At 44.0% G+C, this 18,386-nt stretch overlaps 1 protein-coding gene across 1 annotated transcript in view; it reads right to left on the reverse strand.

Annotated features, from left to right (window-relative positions):
- Positions 1–11,731: 11,731 nt before the first annotated feature.
- LOC141128829 (uncharacterized) overlaps positions 11,732–18,386 on the reverse strand; it is a 73,615-nt gene continuing 66,960 nt past the window's right edge. The window contains exons 13-14 of the mRNA XM_073616382.1: positions 15,038–15,144; positions 11,732–12,231 (exon numbers count right to left, since the gene is read on the reverse strand). Coding sequence (XP_073472483.1) covers positions 12,078–12,231; positions 15,038–15,144 — 261 coding nt within the window. The 3' untranslated portion in view covers positions 11,732–12,077. The remainder of the gene's footprint in view (positions 12,232–15,037; positions 15,145–18,386) is intronic.

Below are 18,386 nucleotides of genomic sequence, written 5' to 3' on the forward strand. Positions count from 1 at the left end.
TCTTTGTTATGAAAGCGATGAAAATGCCTGGGGACGCTGTGCTCATCACACCCCTTTGCAATAAATCTACGGTGGTCGCCTATTTTCGCACGTAGTGCTCGAATAGTGCATCCCATGTAGAAGAGGCCACAAGGACATCGTAAGACATAAATTACAAACTCAGTGGAGCACGTATGACGGTGAAGGTTTTGAAAGTTTATTTGGAAGAGAAGCGTTACGAAGTAAAAGTAAAGATTAGAAAATAGAGGGGTTTGCAGAAGAAGCACATCAATTACAAGAGACATTAATTTCTGTTATCACTGAACACCTTTTACATTTATCAACCTCCAGACTCCCAAATCCCTCATTGTAGAAGAAGGAGACCAACTCCCTCTATGTTCCACAACAAGACCTTCCAAGGATCCGGAGAGCAACAATTTGTTCTAATTACATCTTTCCGTAAAGTCATTTTAGCAACTGAACCTGTTAATATAGTATAAAGAACCTAACATTAACCACTTCAATACCGGGCACTTTCCCCCCTTCTTGCCCAGGCACCATTTTTCAGCTTTCAGCGCTGTCACACTTTGAATGACAATTGCGCGGTCATGCAACACTGTACCCAAACAACATTTTTATCATTTTGTTCGCACAAATAGAGCTTTCTTTTGGTGGTATTTGATCGCCACTGGGGTGTTTATTTTTTGCTAAACAAATAAAAAAAGGCCAAAAAATTTTTTTTTTAAAGTTTTTCTTTGTTTTTGTTATAAAATTTTGTAAATACGTAATTTTTTTCCTCCACTGAAGTGCGCTGATGAGGCTGCACTGATGAGCACTGATAAGGCGGCACTGATGAGCACTGATAAGGCGGCACTGATGAGCACTGATAAGGCGGCGCTGATGGGGTGGCACTGATGAGGTGGCACTGATGAGGTGGCACTGATGGGCAATGATGATGAGGCAGTGATATGCAGCACTGATGGGCACTGTTAGGTGTCACTGATATGCAGCACTGATGGGCATTAATAGGCGTCACTGATGGACACTCATAGGCGAAACTGATGGGCACTGATAGTTGGCACTGATGGGTGGCACTGATAGATGGCTCTGATAGGCAGCTCTGATGAGGAGGCACTGGCAGACTTTATTGCTAGGACACTGATTAACAATTACAATGGACACAAATTTGGCAATCCTGCTGTCATGAGTGGGCATACCTGGTGGTCCTGAGTGGAATCCCTGGTGGCCCTGGGTGGGCATCCATGATCAGCATCCCTTGTGGTCCTGGGTGGCATCCCTGGTGGTCTTATGTGGGCATTCTCAGGGGGAGGCTGCACTGATAATCAATCAGCACAGACCTCCCCTATCAGGAGAGCTGCCGATCGGGTCTCCTCTACTCGAGTCTCGAGTCTGTCAGACGCAAGTGATGAAAGGCCGATACAAGGCTTTTCCTGTTTACACCATGATCAGCCTGACACACCACATCAATGATCGCCGCACTGGTTATCCTGATCGCGGGTTATCCTAATCACATCATATGATGTCCGATCAGGATAACAAGTACAAGTATAATCTCATAATCATAGAGTCATAGATAGTACTTGATAGCAGGAAAGAGAGAAACAACAATACACAATAATGTACATATTCAGCTTTATAATATTTGCTGTTTATTGTTGTTTCTCTCTTGTTATCAAATACTATCTATGACTATATGATTATGAGATTGTACTTACCTTGTAGATGATTATGACTCCTCCTGAGGAAGCGGCTGTAGCTGCGAAACATGTAGAGGAGTTCGTCAAGATCTACATTTCAGTTCCCCACAGTATTTATGGGGTTCATCCTCCTTTCTTGGAATCAATTGTATTAATTTAATTAATTATGCATTAATAATCAACTGTTTACAAACTACTTTGTGTACAAAACCAATTTTAACAATGTCTTTTTCTTAATAAATTGTTATTTTAATTATAAGTTTGGCCTAATCCTTGGGTGCCGAGATAGTCCTGTTCTCTTTACTATACCGGGGGCATGTTTTGGGCAGCCCTAGGTATTCCTTTCCAAAAGTCCTCACCAGATGTATCCCGGGCTCTTGCTCTCCTCCTTTTCCTAGTTTTCAGTCCAGGTCAATGCCAGGTTTTTCTGCCCTCCGGCCACATAACCCTCCATCTTTTAAGGGCTGCACTTGGCTCCCTGTGGGAAGGGCCAGAAGCAGCATCAGGCTCCTCCGAAAAACCATCACTGACTGGATCCCCACCAGCTGAATTCCAAGGTGGGAAGCAAGTTTTTTGGTGTCTCACCTACCTTCAGAGAGCCCTCTCCACAGCTGCATAGTGTTGGCTGTACAGCCAAATCTTTGGGTCCAATGTGTGCTCTATCATCGTTGCCATCATAATATGTTACATATTGACTGGGTTTGTGAAAATTTCACAAACCCACCCTGACGGCACTTCTGACCTGGGAGTAATAGATATCCGTGCACCGCCTTAAACTGAGGCCTTCTGACAACTTAAAGGCATGAAACACGTTTTTGGTGTAATAAAGCATTTTGATGTTTGGCTAACCAAGGTGACTATCTACTCTTAACCGCTTTAAGAGCAGTCGCCGTCATTATACTGCGGCAGGTTGGCTTTTGAATGAGTGACTTGTATAGTGCTACCTATGCGAACTGAATCGCCACAGGGCGCTTTTTGCCGCCGGTGTCCATCTGCGGTATAGCGCGGTCCTTTTCCCCATGGGGTCCCGAAGCGCTTACAAATACATACACATATTTGGTCAATTTTTTCGACAGGATCTCCTGGGCAAAGTGCCATAGGCGTACGTCAGCCACTTTAGGAGAAATAGGGGGCGCACACACGCCCGCTGCGTGACGCCGATGCGCGTGGCCGGCGGCCGCAATGTCCGCTGGCCACCTGCGATCGATCCACAGAGAGCCAGAACGGTGATCTGTCAATGTAAACAGACAGATCCCCGTTCTGACAGGGGAGGAGAGAGAGATCTGCTGTTCCTAGTGATTAAGAACAGCGATCTCTTTTTTCCTCCAATCAGTCCCCCCCCCCCACAGTTAGAAACACCTCCCTAGGGAACACATTTAACCCCTTGATGGCCCCCTACTGTTAACCCCTTCCCTGCCAGTGACATTTATACAGTAATCAGTGCATTTTTATAGCTCTGATCGCTGTATAAATGCCAATGGTCCCAAAAATGTGTCAAAGGTGTCAGATCTGTCCGCCGCAATGTCACAGTCCCGCTAAAAATTGCAGATCGCCGCCATTACTAGTAAAAAAAATAATAATAATGAAAAATGCCATAAATCTATCCCCTATTCTGTAGACGCTATAACTTTTGCGCAAACCAATCAATATACGCTTATTGTGATTTAGAAAAAAAAAATTGTAGAATACATATCGGCCAAAACTGATAAAGAAATTAGTTTTTTGTTTTTTATTTTGGATATTTATTATAGCAAAAAAGTAAAAAATATTGTTTTTTTTTTTCAAAATAGTCTCTCTTTTTTTTTGTTTATAGCGCAAAAATAAAAACCGCAGAGGTGATCAAATACCACCAAATGAAAGCTCTATTTGTGGGGAAAAAAAGGACGTCAATCTTGTTTGGGTGCAACGTTGCACGACTGCGCAATTGTCAGTTAAAGCGATGCAGTGCCGAATCGCATAAAGTGCTCTGGTCAGGAAGGGGGTAAATCCTTCCGGGGCTGAAGTGGTTAATGTCATGTTTTTTTTCTATTACTAGGGATGTTTACATTCCTTGTAATAGGAATAAAAGTGACCCAATTTTTTTTTTTTTTTAAATGGACAGTGTAAAAAAAAAAAAATATATATATATATATATATATATATATATATATATATTTTTTTTAAACGCATATGTAAGTCACGCCCGCATATGAAAACTGTGTTCAAACCATGCATGTGAGGTATCACCGCGATTGTTAGAGTGAGAGCAATAATTCTAGCAGAAGACCTCCTCTGTAACGCAAAACTGGTAACCTGTAGAATTTTTTTAAACTGTGGGGATTTTTAAGGGTTATAGTTTGTCGCTATTCCACGAGCGGGCGCAATTTTGAAGCGTGACATGTTGGGTATCAATTAACTCCATGCAACGTCATCCTTTATATTTTACCAGTACAGTATTGTTTGTGGGCACTAAAATTTCTTTTACGGTATATTTTCCTGAAAATATTTGTTTGATAAATAGTTGCAAAAATATCGTGTGACATAAACAAAAATAGAAAATGCCGCCATTTTAGTTCCTCTGCTTTTAGAAAATACATAATTGTTTGTTTTGGGGGGTTTGAGTAATTTTCTAGCAATACAATGCTGATTTTACCATGTAGGGGACGCAAACGCGGTAAATTACATGCGATTTTCTGACCGCCTAATATCAATAACCCGAATACAATCATGAAACTCAATGTATGGGTCAGTATATCCTTTCAGCTTATCTCCAACCAAACGTTTTGTTGTTTTTTAATATTTGTCATACTCAATGTCATGCAAACTTCCCGGAAGAAATAATCTGAAGAATTCTAAGAATCTTATTGTTTTTAACTCCTTTTTATAAAAACATTTAGCAACTCTGTCTTATCAACCTACCTACAAGTTCAAATATGTTTTATAATTTTACAGTAAGCTTCATTCTTAAATTTGTATAAAATGATGTACCTTGCAAATGACATCACCGCAAAATCACGAGTTAAATGTCATATATTCAGGTTTTTTTTTTTTGAGAAAAGCTCTATATAATTGTAAAATATGCTTTGTTTGGGGTGCCATTATTCTAGTGAAGGACCAACAGCGGTTGGGTTTATTTACAAAATAAGGATATACATAGATTATAGTCAATGACCAAGGTCCTGGGTCCCCCACCGCCGCTGCATAAACATAGTGGTGATTGGGCAGCTTGTGTATGTGGAGACTCACCCCTTTTCGATAGTTGATAGGAGGTTCCTCTGCCACACTCCTATGTTAATGAAAACTATCTAAGATTATGTACATTGTAGCTGTAGTCACATTAAAGTAAAGTTCTGCTTTAAGGCCTCCTCCCCCATCCCTGTTTGTAAAATGGGGGGGGGGAACGGGTACCTGATTTTGACAGGTACTCATTCCCACTTCTGCTCCGAACACTTAGGTCATGGGTGCTCAACCTGTGGCCCTCCATCTGTTGAACTACAAGTCCCATAAGGCATTGCAAGGCAGAGGCACGCTGTTCCACAACAGCTGGAGGACCACAGCTTGAGCACCCATGGCCTAGGCGTTCGGAAGCAGAGGTTCTCCTCCTCCCTCCCCACTGTCTTCTGGAACACGTGACAAGTCCCAGAAGACCACAGCGTGGCTCATGCATGCACAGTGGACATCCGGTTGTGAAGCTGCAAGAGACAAGAGGTAAAATTGTCGTAGGTGAGCCCATCGCTGGATCATGGGACAGGCGAGTGGCTGTTTATTAACCACTTGCTCACTGGGCACTTAAACCCCCCTCCTATCCAGACCAATTTTCAGCTTTCAGCACTGACGCACTTTGAATGACAATTGCGCGGTCATGCTACACTGTACCCAAATGACATTTTTATCATTTTTTCCCCACAAATAGAGCTTTCTTTTGGTGGTATTTCACCTCTGCGGTTTTTATTTTTTGTTAAAAAAAAAAAAAAAATGTAAAAAAACTGAATTTATTAAAAAAAAAAAAAAAAAAAATTTTTTATTTTTTGTTATAAAAAATTTAAAACGGGTAATTTTTCTCCTTCATTGATATACACTGATAAGGCGGCACTGATGGGCACCGATAGGCTGCAGTGATGGGCACTGATGGTTGGCAGTGATGGGCACTGATGGGTGGCAATAATGGGCACTATCGGTTACACTGATAGGCAGCACTGCTAGGTGGCACTGATTGGCACTACTGGTGGGCATTGATAGCTGGCACTTGCGGGCACTGATAGGTGGCACTGTGGGCATTGTTAGGTGGCACTGTGGGCACTGTTATTTGTGCACAGATGAGGCAGATGTGCCTCTTCCACTTCGGGACCGATATCCCTCGCATCCGAGCCGGTGATCGGCTTTTTTTTCTACTCACGCTGTCAGCACGAGTAGAAAAAAAAGCCGATTACCGATCTTTTATTTACATCATGTGATCAGCTGTCATTGGCTGACAGCTGATCACATGGTAAGGTGCCGGGGTAAGGGGCTTACTTGGATCGGTGATCACCCGAGTCTCAGTGACTGGGTGATCACAGCGTGCTCGGTGCGCACCCTGTGGGGCGCATGCACAGGGGAGGCCATCATATGACGGCCTCCTGGAAATTCAGGTCCGCGCTGTGGCTGTCATTCGAACGTGGCACATGTACATAGACAACCCATCACCTAGGAGGAAATCACGCTCCCACTCCTCCAGGTACAAATTGGCGTAAGAATGGGGCACAACATGTCCCCATCACTACGTCCTGCACCCTGAGGAAGTGGGAGCCACCAAATAAAAAAAATTGTAAGTAAGCACAAACTAAAGAAGCTCAAGATTGAAGTTGTTCAGTTTGTGTTCCTATTGCCCTCTTTATTGCAAAAACTATCCAATGACCCAGAGGTCTTTCTCATGCGGCATAGAACTATAGAGAGCTCCCACATTAATTGTTACTCGGGAATAACCAATTCTTCAATATTTTGTAAAAAATGAATAATATCATTAACAAAGGATGGAAGACTGAATACGAAGGGTCTCAAATAGGAATCAATAACTATACTTGCATTTTCGGTAAGACTACCCCTGCCAGAAATGATAGCTCAACCAGAGGGCTTTTTTTTGTTTTTGTGTATTTTGTGTAAAGCATGAAAATTAGGTGACCTAAGGAAAGGAGCCCTGAGCTTGAAATAGTCCCGTGATGAAAGGCTCTATCAACTTTAAGCATGTAAACAGTAAAAAAGGGAGGACAGACCATATTGGCCCCATAAAGAATGAGGAAGGACATCTGGTTACAAGGGATGGGGAGATGACGAAGGTTTTGAATTTATTCTTCTCCTCAGGCTTCACGAGTGAATCGGGGGGCTTCAGTAACCAAAACTGCAGTGTTTATCCTCATGACACAACACAGGAAGCACCTCCATGGTTAACAGAGGACGGAATTAAAATTAGATTTGGGAAACCTAACATTAATAAGTCACCAGGACCAGATGGCTTGCACCCGAGGGTACTTAGGGAACTCAGTCAAGTAATTGCCAGACCATTGTTCCTAATTTTGACTGACAGTCTACCGACTAGAATGGTACCAGCTGATTGGAGAAAAGCCAATGTAGCACCATTATTTAAAAAGGGCCCCAAAATACATCCCTGTCAATTACAGACCAGTTAGCCTAACATCAATAGTATGTAAACTCTTGGAGGGGATGATAAGGGACTATATACAAGATTTTAGTAATAAGAATGATATCATTAGCAGTAATCAGCATGAATTCATGAAGAATCGTTCTTGCCAAACCAATCTATTAACCTTCTATAAGGAGGTGAGTTGCCATCTAGATAAAGGAAGGCCCGGAGACGTGGTGTATCTGGATTTTGCAAAAGCATTTGACACAGTTCCCCATAAGCGTTTACTGTACAAAATAAGGTGCGTTGGCATGGACCATAGGGTGAGTACATGGATTGAAAACTGGCTACAAGGGCGAGTTCAGAGGGTGGTGATAAATGGGGAGTACTCGGAATGGTCAGGGGTGGGTAGTGGGGTTCCCCAGGGTTCTGTGCTGGGACCAATCCTTTTCAATTTGTTCATAAACGACCTGGAGGATGGGATACAGTTCAATCTCTGTATTTGCAGACGATACTAAGCTAAGCTGGGCAATAACTTCTCCGCAGGATGTGGAAACCTTGCAAAAAGACCTGAACAAATTAATGGGGTGGGCGACTACATGGCAAATGAGGTTCAATGTAGAAAAATGTAAAATAATGCATTTGGGTGGCAAAAATATGAATGCAATCTATACACTGGGGGGAGAACCTCTGGGGGAATCTAGGATGGAAAAGGACCTGGGGGTCCTAGTAAATGATAGGCTCAGCAATGACATGCAATGCCAAGCTGCTGCTAACAAAGCAAACAGAATATTGGCATTAAAAGGGGATCAACTCCAGAGATAAAACGATAATTCTCCCGCTCTAGAAGACTCTGGTCCGGCTGCACCTAGAGTATGCTGTCCAGTTCTGGGCACCAGTCCTCAGGAAGGATGTACTGGAAATGGAGCGAGTACAAAGAAGGGCAACAAAGCTAATAAAGGGTCTGGAGGATCTTAGTTATGAGGAAAGGTTGCGAGCACTGAACTTATTCTATCTGGAGAAGAGACGCTTGAGAGGGGATATGATTTCAATTTACAAATACTGTACTGGTGACCCCACAATAGGGATAAAACTTTTTCGCAGAAGAGAGTTTAACAAGACTCGTGGCCACTCATTAAAATTAGAAGAAAAGAGGTTTAACTACGTAGAGGGTTCTTAATTGTAAGAGCGTCAAGGATGTGGAATTCCCTTCCACAGGCTGTGGTCTCAGCAGGGAGCATTGATAGCTTCAAAAAACTATTAGATAATCACCTGAAAGACCACAACATACAGGGATATACAATGTAATACTGACACATAATCACACACATAGGTTGGACTTGATGGACTTGTGTCTTTTTTCAACCTCACCTACTATGTAACTATGTAACCCATCTATAAAAATCAATTTTTACCAGAATCTCTTTAAAATGTCCATACACATGTTTTCATCGTTTTTGTTGTCCATTACGGCGGTGTTGCCACACTTGTTTGCTGATTTAATAGTTATTTGTTCATTTTGTTTCAAATTTTGCGATGGTAACTGTTTGGATTTTGTAGGATTGGATTGATGGTCTTCCTTGATAGACAGTGATTCAATTTCCCTGGAAACAGGTTTTAAAAATGCAGCTACATTTGAGCTGGTGTTGGTGTTAGGAGGGGTACATTTCTGTGATTTCCAGAACATTCCTTTTGGGTTCCTCTCAATGGCCTATGGGACATCAGACTATCCAGATCATCATCAATCAGATCTGGGGGGGCTGCTTTCTTCTAGAACAGGGGTCTCCTAAATTTCTAAGCAAAGAGACAGTTTGCTGTCCTTCAGTCTGTAGGGGGGGTGGATGGACTGTGGCCAGTGGGAGTAGAAAATACCCCCAACATCAGTGCCCCATCATTGGTTTTAATAGGAGAAATAGTGCCCCATTGTTGGTATCAAAGGAAGAAAAGAGCCCCATTGATGGTGTCAGTAGGGGGAATGGTGCCCCATTATTGGTGTCAGTTGGTGAAACAGTGCCCCAAGGACCAGATAAAGGCAAGCAAAGGGCCACATCCGGCCCCCCCGGGCCTCCATTTCGAGACCACTGAAGTAAAATATCAAATCTCATAAAGCTTTGCATTCTTGAGTCGTTAATATTGGTATTCCTCCAATACAGTAAATGGATTAAAATAGTGTAGACATGGCGCTATTCCTCTTTGAATATGATACAAATAAAAATAAAATAAAATATGAATAAATAAATAATCCAAATTGTATATATGTAAATAAAGTGGGAGGTGATTTGATAGTAGGTGAAACTCTACCAGTGGAAATTAGAAAAAAAAAAACCCTTTGGATCAAAAAAAGGAGGGTTTGGTGTGTTACACCCTCTGTCTATGCTGAATCTAGGGGCATAGGGATGTGTATACTATATAGGAGCCTTCCAGATGGGATGGATAATCGTGTAACAACACCATGTGTGCTACGAAATTAACTTTACTGAAGGAAAATGTGTTACACCCTCTGCCTGCAGGTCAGGGAGTGTCTTGCATACATAAAGTGCTAGGCTTTTAGGCCCCTTTCACACGGACAGCTATTCTGCCGCAGTTAAAAGCATGTTTTTTTTTTTTTCTGTGAAATTCAAGACTTCAGGCACTGCGATCAGCTGCATTTGTACAGTGCGGTTAGCTGCGGTTGCGTTTAGCTGCGGTTTGCCATTTCCATAGCAACCCGACAGGGTACCGACTTGTATTGAACGGGGATCGGACTTGGATCCCCGCTAATGCCCGGCACTGTTTGGTATGAAACTTGAGGGGGAACTCCACACCAAATTTTAAATAAAAAACCGTCATGGGTTCCCCCTCCAAGAGCATACCAGGCCCTTGGGTCTGGTATGGATTTTAAGGGGAACCCCTAAGCCGATAAACTGCGTGGGGGTCCCCCTCGAAACCCATACCAGACCCTTATCCGAGCACGCAGCCTGGTCGGTCAGGAAAGGGGGTGAGGACGAGCGAGCGCCCCCCTCCTGAACCGTACCAGGCCGCATGCCCTCAACATGGGGGATTGGTGCTTTGGGGCAAAGCACCTCGTCCCCATGTTGATGAGGACAAGGGCCTCTTCCCGACAACCCCGAATAGAACCAGGGAGCCCCTTATCGGAATCCGGGAGCCCCCTTTAATAAGGGGGCCCCCAGATCCCGGCCCCCCACCCTATGTGAATGAGTATGGGGTACATCGTACCCCTACCCATTCACCTAGGAAAAAAAGTGTCAATAAAATAAAAACACAGTAGACAGGTTTTTAAAGTGATTTATTAGGCAGCTCCGGGGGGTTTCTTTCGACTTCGGAGGTCTCTCAGGCCTCTTCTCCCTCTCTCCGGTGTCATCTCTGCGCTCTCTGGTTCTTCTCCGGTGCCTTCTTCCTTCTGCTCTTTTGCCGATCTTTTGCTAGCGGAGGAGCCCGGTCTTCTGAGACGTCTTCTTTCCTCTTCTCTTCCTGAGATGTTGACACGACGCTCCCTCTCGCTGTCATGCCGTGAGCGAGGTCCGCAACCAAATATATAGGCATGGGGCGTGGCCACCGGTGATGTCACCCGGTAACCCCCGCCCCTTATGTAATCACAGTCCCGGGGCATGATGGGGCTGTGACGACATAAGGGGCGGGGTCACCGGGTGATATCACCGGTGAGGTAACCATTAGGTAAATACAATAAAATGAAATAAAGTGACTTGTGCTTAAAGTTGTGCTCAAAATTAGTGTCCAACGCTTCCTCAAAACATGGCGCTGATTATTCCTTTAAGTGACAGTGGTGCCAGGTGATAAAATCCGTGTTGGTAATAAGATTGCACTCACCAGGTGACTTTACCCCCCCCAGGGGTATTAAGCCTTCACAGTATAAGCCACTGTGCAGCTCTCTGGGATCCGCTGGGCAATCTGGAGATCGTTTGCTGACTTCCCACCGGGATATCACATGAAGGAAAGAGGAATGCCCATAGCATAATATTGTTTATATAAAGGCTTTATTTGTGAAAAATTAGAAGATATACTCACATTTTAACAGTTTAAACATTTAATTTTTATTTGTATCATATTCAAAGAGGAATAGCGCCGCGTCTACACTATTTTAATCCATTCACTTGCTCCACTCGGGTGGCAGTAATTTGTAGAGGCAGCTATTCTCTCTTTTGGATCCTCAGGGCATTTGCCTTGCCCATCTACATCATCTATCAATTTATTTTATATTAAATTATGTATTATATATATATATATATATATATATATATATATATATATATATATATATTTTTTTTTTTTTTTTTTTTTTTTTTTTTTTCATTCAACTGGGTTTGCAGATTCCGTGGCGCAGTATCACATTAACGTTTCCCATTCCTCCAATACAGGTCTGGCTTAAATGGGCTTAATTGTCATGAAGCATTTACAAAATCAATTTGCACGCAAAAAGTTTTAAATCTTTTATTGTATCAACTTTATAGAAATCATAGGAGGGGGGCAAAAACTTAGCCCAAAAGAAAGCATCTGAATCTTTTCCTTAGAAAATTGATGAGATGAGAAATGAATGACTTCCAGTCCAACTTGGTCAGGGGGGGGGGTTCCATTCCCTTTCCAGTTTTTGGTGTGTGTTCTACTTATATGTCTTATACTGTATATTATATTATTATCATAATTATTATATATTAGAACCAGTATAGTTCCAGTACTAGAAGACAATACACAAACTTGCCAATGGAGACGCGTTATTGTATGAGGCCGGCTGTATTGTTTACTGATATTTTTTCAGATTTCCGGCATTACAGGAGAACGCGTTTATTCTCACAGATGTACATAAATTTGAGGGAACAATTGTCATGACTCCATGAATGTTCGTTTACCAAATAGGCACACTCATCTTTTCCTTTGAGGTCAGAAGCTGGCCAAGTATAAGGACCGCCATACTGCCAATGCCTGCAGGAAAACAAGAAACATTAATGACCATGCAAACACAGATAATCTGAACAGCGGGGCCTTAAAGTGGTTATAAAGGCAGAAGGTACATTCTGTGCATTAAGATAAAAAAAACCTGTGTGCAGCAGCCCCCCTCAGCCCCCTAATACTTACCTGAGACCAATCTCTCTCCAGCGATATCTATGAATTCCTCGACCGTTGTGGATTCTCCTCCTGATTGGCTGAGACACAGCAACAGTGCCATTGGCTCCCACTGCTGTCCATCAAAGTCAGTTAGCCAATCAAGAGAGAGGGGGGCGGGGACGAACCAGGGCTCCGTGTCTGAATGGACACAGAGAGCTGTGACTTGGCTCGGGTGCTCCCCATAGCAAGCTGCTTGCTGTGGGGGCACTCAACAGAAGGGAGGGGCCAGGAGCCATGAAGAAGGACCCGAGAAGAGGGTGCCATTGGCTCCCACTGCTGTCAATCAAAGTCAGTTAGCCAATCAAGAGAGAGGGGGGCGGGGACGAACCAGGGCTCCGTGTCTGAATGGACACAGAGAGCTGTGACTTGGCTCGGGTGCCACCCATAGCAAGCTGCTTGCTACGGGGGGCACTCAACAGGAGGGAGGGGCCAGGAGCACTGAAGAAGGACCCGAGAAGAGGAGGATCCGGGCTGCTCTGTGCAAATCCACTGCAACAGAGCAGGTAAGTATAACATGTTTGTTATTTTTTATAGAAAAAAAAATAGACTTTACAATAACTTTAATGTGGACATACAGTGGACTCAAAAAAATGAAGATTTGCTCATTTATAGAGAACATCTAAAAATGTTTATTGTGCCTAACAGAGATGGCTTCAGGCGTGTTCGGGATCCTAATCCCAACACCCCTCCCCTATACCGCCAGGAAGCCAACACTGCACACCGCTAATCACAGGCAGTGAGACATTTCCTGGTCTGGGGAGCAGGAAATGTCTCACTGGCTGTGATTAGCGGGGCGCAGTGTCGGCTTCCTGCTGGAATCTGGCAGGTGGGTTGGGACTAGGATCCGAACACGCCTGAGCCCATCTCTAGTGCCTAAGCATTACCCTAAATTTAGTCCGTTATAACTCTTGAAACATATCAGTGCGCTTCCTGTGTTTAGGCACTTCTCATATTGCTTCCTGTGTTTAGGCACTTCTCATATCATTCTTCATGTCAGATCACTTCCTTTGCCTAGGCACTCCTATTCTGTATCCTCATATCTGTATATCCGCAGAGTGAGATCATCTCACTAGATTTGAACTGAGATTTGGTGACTACTGTACTGTACTGTCCACTATTCTCCTTGCTGGAGGGGAAAGCTGTACCTGAGTGTAGGCAGGTGTAGTTCAACCTCCCTGCACAGGTGGTACCGTTACGGCAGCCATCATGTAGAGAAGAGGGAGAACCAGGGGGAACTTCTTTTGAGGCCTCCGTAGGCCTCATCGGGGGAGCAGCCATCCGATTGGACACTGCTGCCCTGGATGACCACTGCAACTATCTTTAGTATGGACAGTGCTAGTAAATAGCGCTGCCTCACTACAGTTGGTGCACATTTGTGAACTGGCTAGGTAAGGGAAAGGAACCCCCTGGTGAGGGACAGTGTGTCTAGTGTAGGGAAAGGTTCCAGAAGAGGAGGGAAAAGTAGGGACTGTTCGGGTGTCTTGCTGCCAAACCACCTTCCAACTACCTCCTTTGTCATATGCTGCCAGGCACCGTAAGCCTTCCAGAATATCTTCTGGAGACTGCGTTTTGCAAAACCTTCTGTACGGTGAATGGGGTTTGGCTGTGGTATACAGGACTGTAGCCACCATGATGGAAATTTGTATGAATACCTATTACTGTCTTCTTTGGCCTCCATGGCCTCCAAACACATGGCACCACCTGCATGAGGACCTGCAATGCAAGAATTTATCTGCTTCTGCTTCATCCATTCTGGGGATCTTTGCTTTGTCCACCCCTCCTGCCGCTTCTTAAAGTGGAACTTAACTTAAAAAGGAAGTTCCACTGATCCTCCTTCCCCCTCCTCTGCCTGTATTGGAAACTTTTTTCCAGGGAGCGGGTACCTATTTCTGACAGGCACTCACTTATAGCCTAAACATAGAGGGGAAGTTCGGCCCCGCTACTTCCTACCCTCAACCTCTTGGGACACGTCACATGATTGTGGACCATTCAGAATGTGCAGCACGTCTTGCACATGAGCAGTGCAGATAGGCTGCGAAAACAGCAGGAAGTCACAGCTAGCTTCCAACAGTCAAGACGGCAGTGCCGGGACCCAAGGGCCGGCAAAGATCCTACCTGGGTGAAGATGGCGCTGGATCCCTGAGCTGGTAAGTGTCTGTTTATTACAAGCCAGCAGTATTTGTAGCTGCTGACTTTTAAGTTGTTTTTTTTTAAGACTGAAGTTTCTTTTTAAATATGACCCCATTAGGGGGAGGAGCTCTGGCATGAGGATGCAAAGCCCTACCAAGATGGCCACCTCCACACAGTAACACATTGCTGAACAAGCCGTGGTAAGTCAGTAATGGGGGAAAGATCAGCTGCAGGGAGACCACGTGCAACACCAGTGACTGGTCTGTTGCCCTCTGCTTCCCTTTTGTTGGGCACAGCTTCCACTGTCCAAAACTCCAATATTAAACGATCACCACATCTAAAGTATTGCTATGTCATGTGAAATTACTGCTTATCATATTGCCAAGTCCAATCCCTTACTTCACAGAAAAAAAAAGAGACATTTTGCTATGATGTAGCTTCTAGCCTTGGAAGTCACGTGAGAAGGAATTGGAGAAGGAAGGAAGGGACTTACGTTGGAGTCATCTCATAAGAAGTGTCGTCCACCCATTTCCAGGTTCCACTCTTTTCTGCAAGACCGATCCATGTGACCTCCTGCTCCGAAAAGTGATAAAGGAAATTCTTTGGAAAGAAAAAAAAAAAAAGACAGAATCTGTTACCATGGGAGATTTTCTTGCATTTGTTTCTTTTTATTGTAATGTTGGAACGCCCCCCACAGCCAGATGTGTAAAATCCCAAGTTCTTTATTTATACACTGATTTGTAATGACTCAATCAAGCAGGTGTGTGTGGTCACATGGGGTAGATTTTGTAAAGTCATGACTTATTTACCCATATCCAAGTCTACAGTTCTAGAATGTGTAATAACTCATACCTCTTCCATACCTCACAGTGCTCAGTTGTACCTGCAAAAGCCCGGTTGCACAGAAAAGTTCATATGGACTACAAAGCTGTCAGATACATTTTGGAAGTAGAAATGAGAAACTGGATTCAGGTTATCCATGGATCAATCAGATTGTGATAAGTCACGGTGGATCCTGAAAGGCTGCTCTTAATGTAAGCAGGGTGTCCCTAAAGCAAGGGCCCCAGATTTGAGGATTCACATGTACAAAAGTTCAATGAGGGCATCAAACAAAAGTGTTCAAAAAGCATTTAATCTGGATATTTATTCACATAAGGGCAACATAGAACAGCCAACACGTTTCGGGGGTTCAGTGATCTCCCCCTGCTTCAGGACTTAACCATGGAAAGAAGAAAGAAAAGGCTGCACATCCAGAACTTTCGATTGCCTTTTTGTTTGCTTCACAAAGATAACACCAAAGGCACCAAACTGTGGTCACCTAGACGCGTTTCACACATACATCTTGTGCTTAATCATTTAGACTTAACCACTTGCCGACCGGCTCACGACGATACACGTCGGCAAAGTGGCACATTCCCGCAAAACAATGCATGGGAGCGTTGTCCCCTTTAAGAGCTGCCAGAGCCGCGCACGCAACCGCTACATGGCGGGGAGGGGGGACCCAATGCGCCGGGCACGAGAGCCAGAACGGGGAACACAAAAATCCCTGTTCTGACAAGGGAGAGGAGACATATCGTTTGTTCCTAGTAAGTAGGAACAGCGATATGTCTCCTCTTCCAGTCAATCCTATCCCCCTCACAGTAAGAAACACTAACTAGGGAACACATTTAATCCCTAGATTGCCCCCTAGTGTTAACCTTTTCCCTGCCAGTGACAGTTACACATAAATCAGTGCATTTATTTAGCTCTCTTCACTGTATAAATGTCAATGGTCCCAAAAATGTGTCAATGTCGCAGTCCCGCTAAAAATCGCAGATCACCTCCATTGCTAGTAAAAAATAAATAAATAATGCCATAAATCTATCCCATAGTTTGTAGACGCTATAACTTTTGCACAAACCAATCAATATACGTGAGACCAAATTGTCCATAGTCATTATGCCCCTCCCTCAAAAAAATTTTTCAAGGCCAAGGGGACTAGACCTTGTCATAAGTGTGACTTTTGTAGAAATATTCATGTGTCACGCAACATTGCCCTTCCAAATGGACAAATATACAACCCTAATTTTTTGGCCACATGCCAATCTATTGGCGTGGTCTATTTAATGACATGTGAGTGCAATGCTTTTTATGTGGGGAAAACGAAACGTCCTTTTTTTCCACCGAATTAGAGACCACGTCTCCCTGGTCATCAAGAAAAAAATGGAAACCCCCATTAGCCGTCACATAGGCCTATGTCATCAATTTGATGATAAAAAAATGCATTTTTTTGCTCTATAATATGTCCCCCCAAACGAAAGAGGTGGAGACTACGATAGGATTCTGCTCCAACGAGAAACCAGGTGGATCTTCACCTTAAATGCCCTTAAACACCCTGGGTTAAATGATGTCCTAAGCTACAAACCTTTTCTATAATTATTTATTTATTTATTCATTTTTTATTTATTTATTTCATTATTTACTTTTTTTTTTTGTCACCATCCACCCTAAACTTTAACAAATATATATATTTTTATTTAATATTCAATCATTCTTCTATCGTTGTATAACATACATATTTGTATATGAGAGTCACCTTTAAGTGTTGGTGCCCCTTGCCTCTTCAGCCCTCCCTTTACTACTTCATGGCATGTACGGACACCCAGGGCACCCAGCGGCAGTGGCGTCGCTAGGGGGTGGCTTTTGGGGCTATAGCCCCGAATCTGGGGCCCATAGCCCTGAGTCTCTGCAGGGGTCCCCAAGGGGAGGGGAGGCTCTCTAGGGACCCTGATGTAAGTGGGAGGCTCTCTGGGGACCCTAATGTAAGTGGGGGCTCTCTGGGGACCCTAATTTAAGTGGGGGGGCTCTCTGGGGAACCTAATGTAAGTGGGGGGGCTCTCTGGGGACCCTGATGCAAGGGAGAGGCTCTCTGGGGACTCTGATGTAAGGAGGGGCTTTCTGGGGACTCTGATGTAAGGAGGGGCTCTCTGGAGACCCTGACATAAGGGGGGCTCTCTGGGGACCCTGATGCAAGGGGGGGCTCTCTGGGGACCCTGATGTAAGTGGGGGGCTCTCTGGGGATATATACACACACATGTATACTACTGTATATACATGTGTATGCCCACCCAAGCATATGACTTTCTTTACTACGCTGCTATGGGCTCTAGCCCCAGATCTTTTGTAGACCTAGCAACGCCCCTGCTCAGCGGCATCATTTTTAATCAATATTCCTGCTGCTGTGTGCCCTTATCATGAGGACTAACGCGTGGCTCTTTCGTTCCAGGTCTACTAATTTCAATCTCTATATATATATTTATTTGCCTCGGAAACCGGGGGGGGGGGTTAATCTCTTTTCTTATCCGCTGTTTTACCTCTGAGGATGGTTTCCCTGCACCATCTCTGGGCACAGGATTTTCTAAAATGGCCGCTGGTCAGCCGAACGTCTTCACGTCGCTGACGCCGCCGCCACTACTTTGACCTGAATGTGTGCGCATGCGCAGTCCTCCTATTCTGTCTGCAGCCTCGCCGCCACGCTGGAGAGGGATATATAGCGGGGCCTTCCCCGCCACCCTCTGTCACTCTCCCTGAACGCCGGCCAGACAACGTTGCTCCTGGGTCTCCTCTCCGTATGTCATATGGATTATAAGTAAGTTCTTTATAATAGCCCTTCTCCTAATTTAGTTTTCAATTTATGCTCCCTGATATATATTTTTTCTATCCTATTGAAGCAAATATATCCACACATATATATATATTTTCTAACTTCCCAGGTTTCCAGCCTCAAGGAAACATTAGCGACGCCCTATGTTTATTTGACCCGCAGAAATATCTGTGGGGTCTTCATTCCATCTCATTCGGTT

The sequence above is a fragment of the Aquarana catesbeiana genome, linkage group LG01 (assembly GCF_042186555.1).
Source record: "Aquarana catesbeiana isolate 2022-GZ linkage group LG01, ASM4218655v1, whole genome shotgun sequence".
Taxonomy (NCBI): domain Eukaryota; kingdom Metazoa; phylum Chordata; class Amphibia; order Anura; family Ranidae; genus Aquarana; species Aquarana catesbeiana.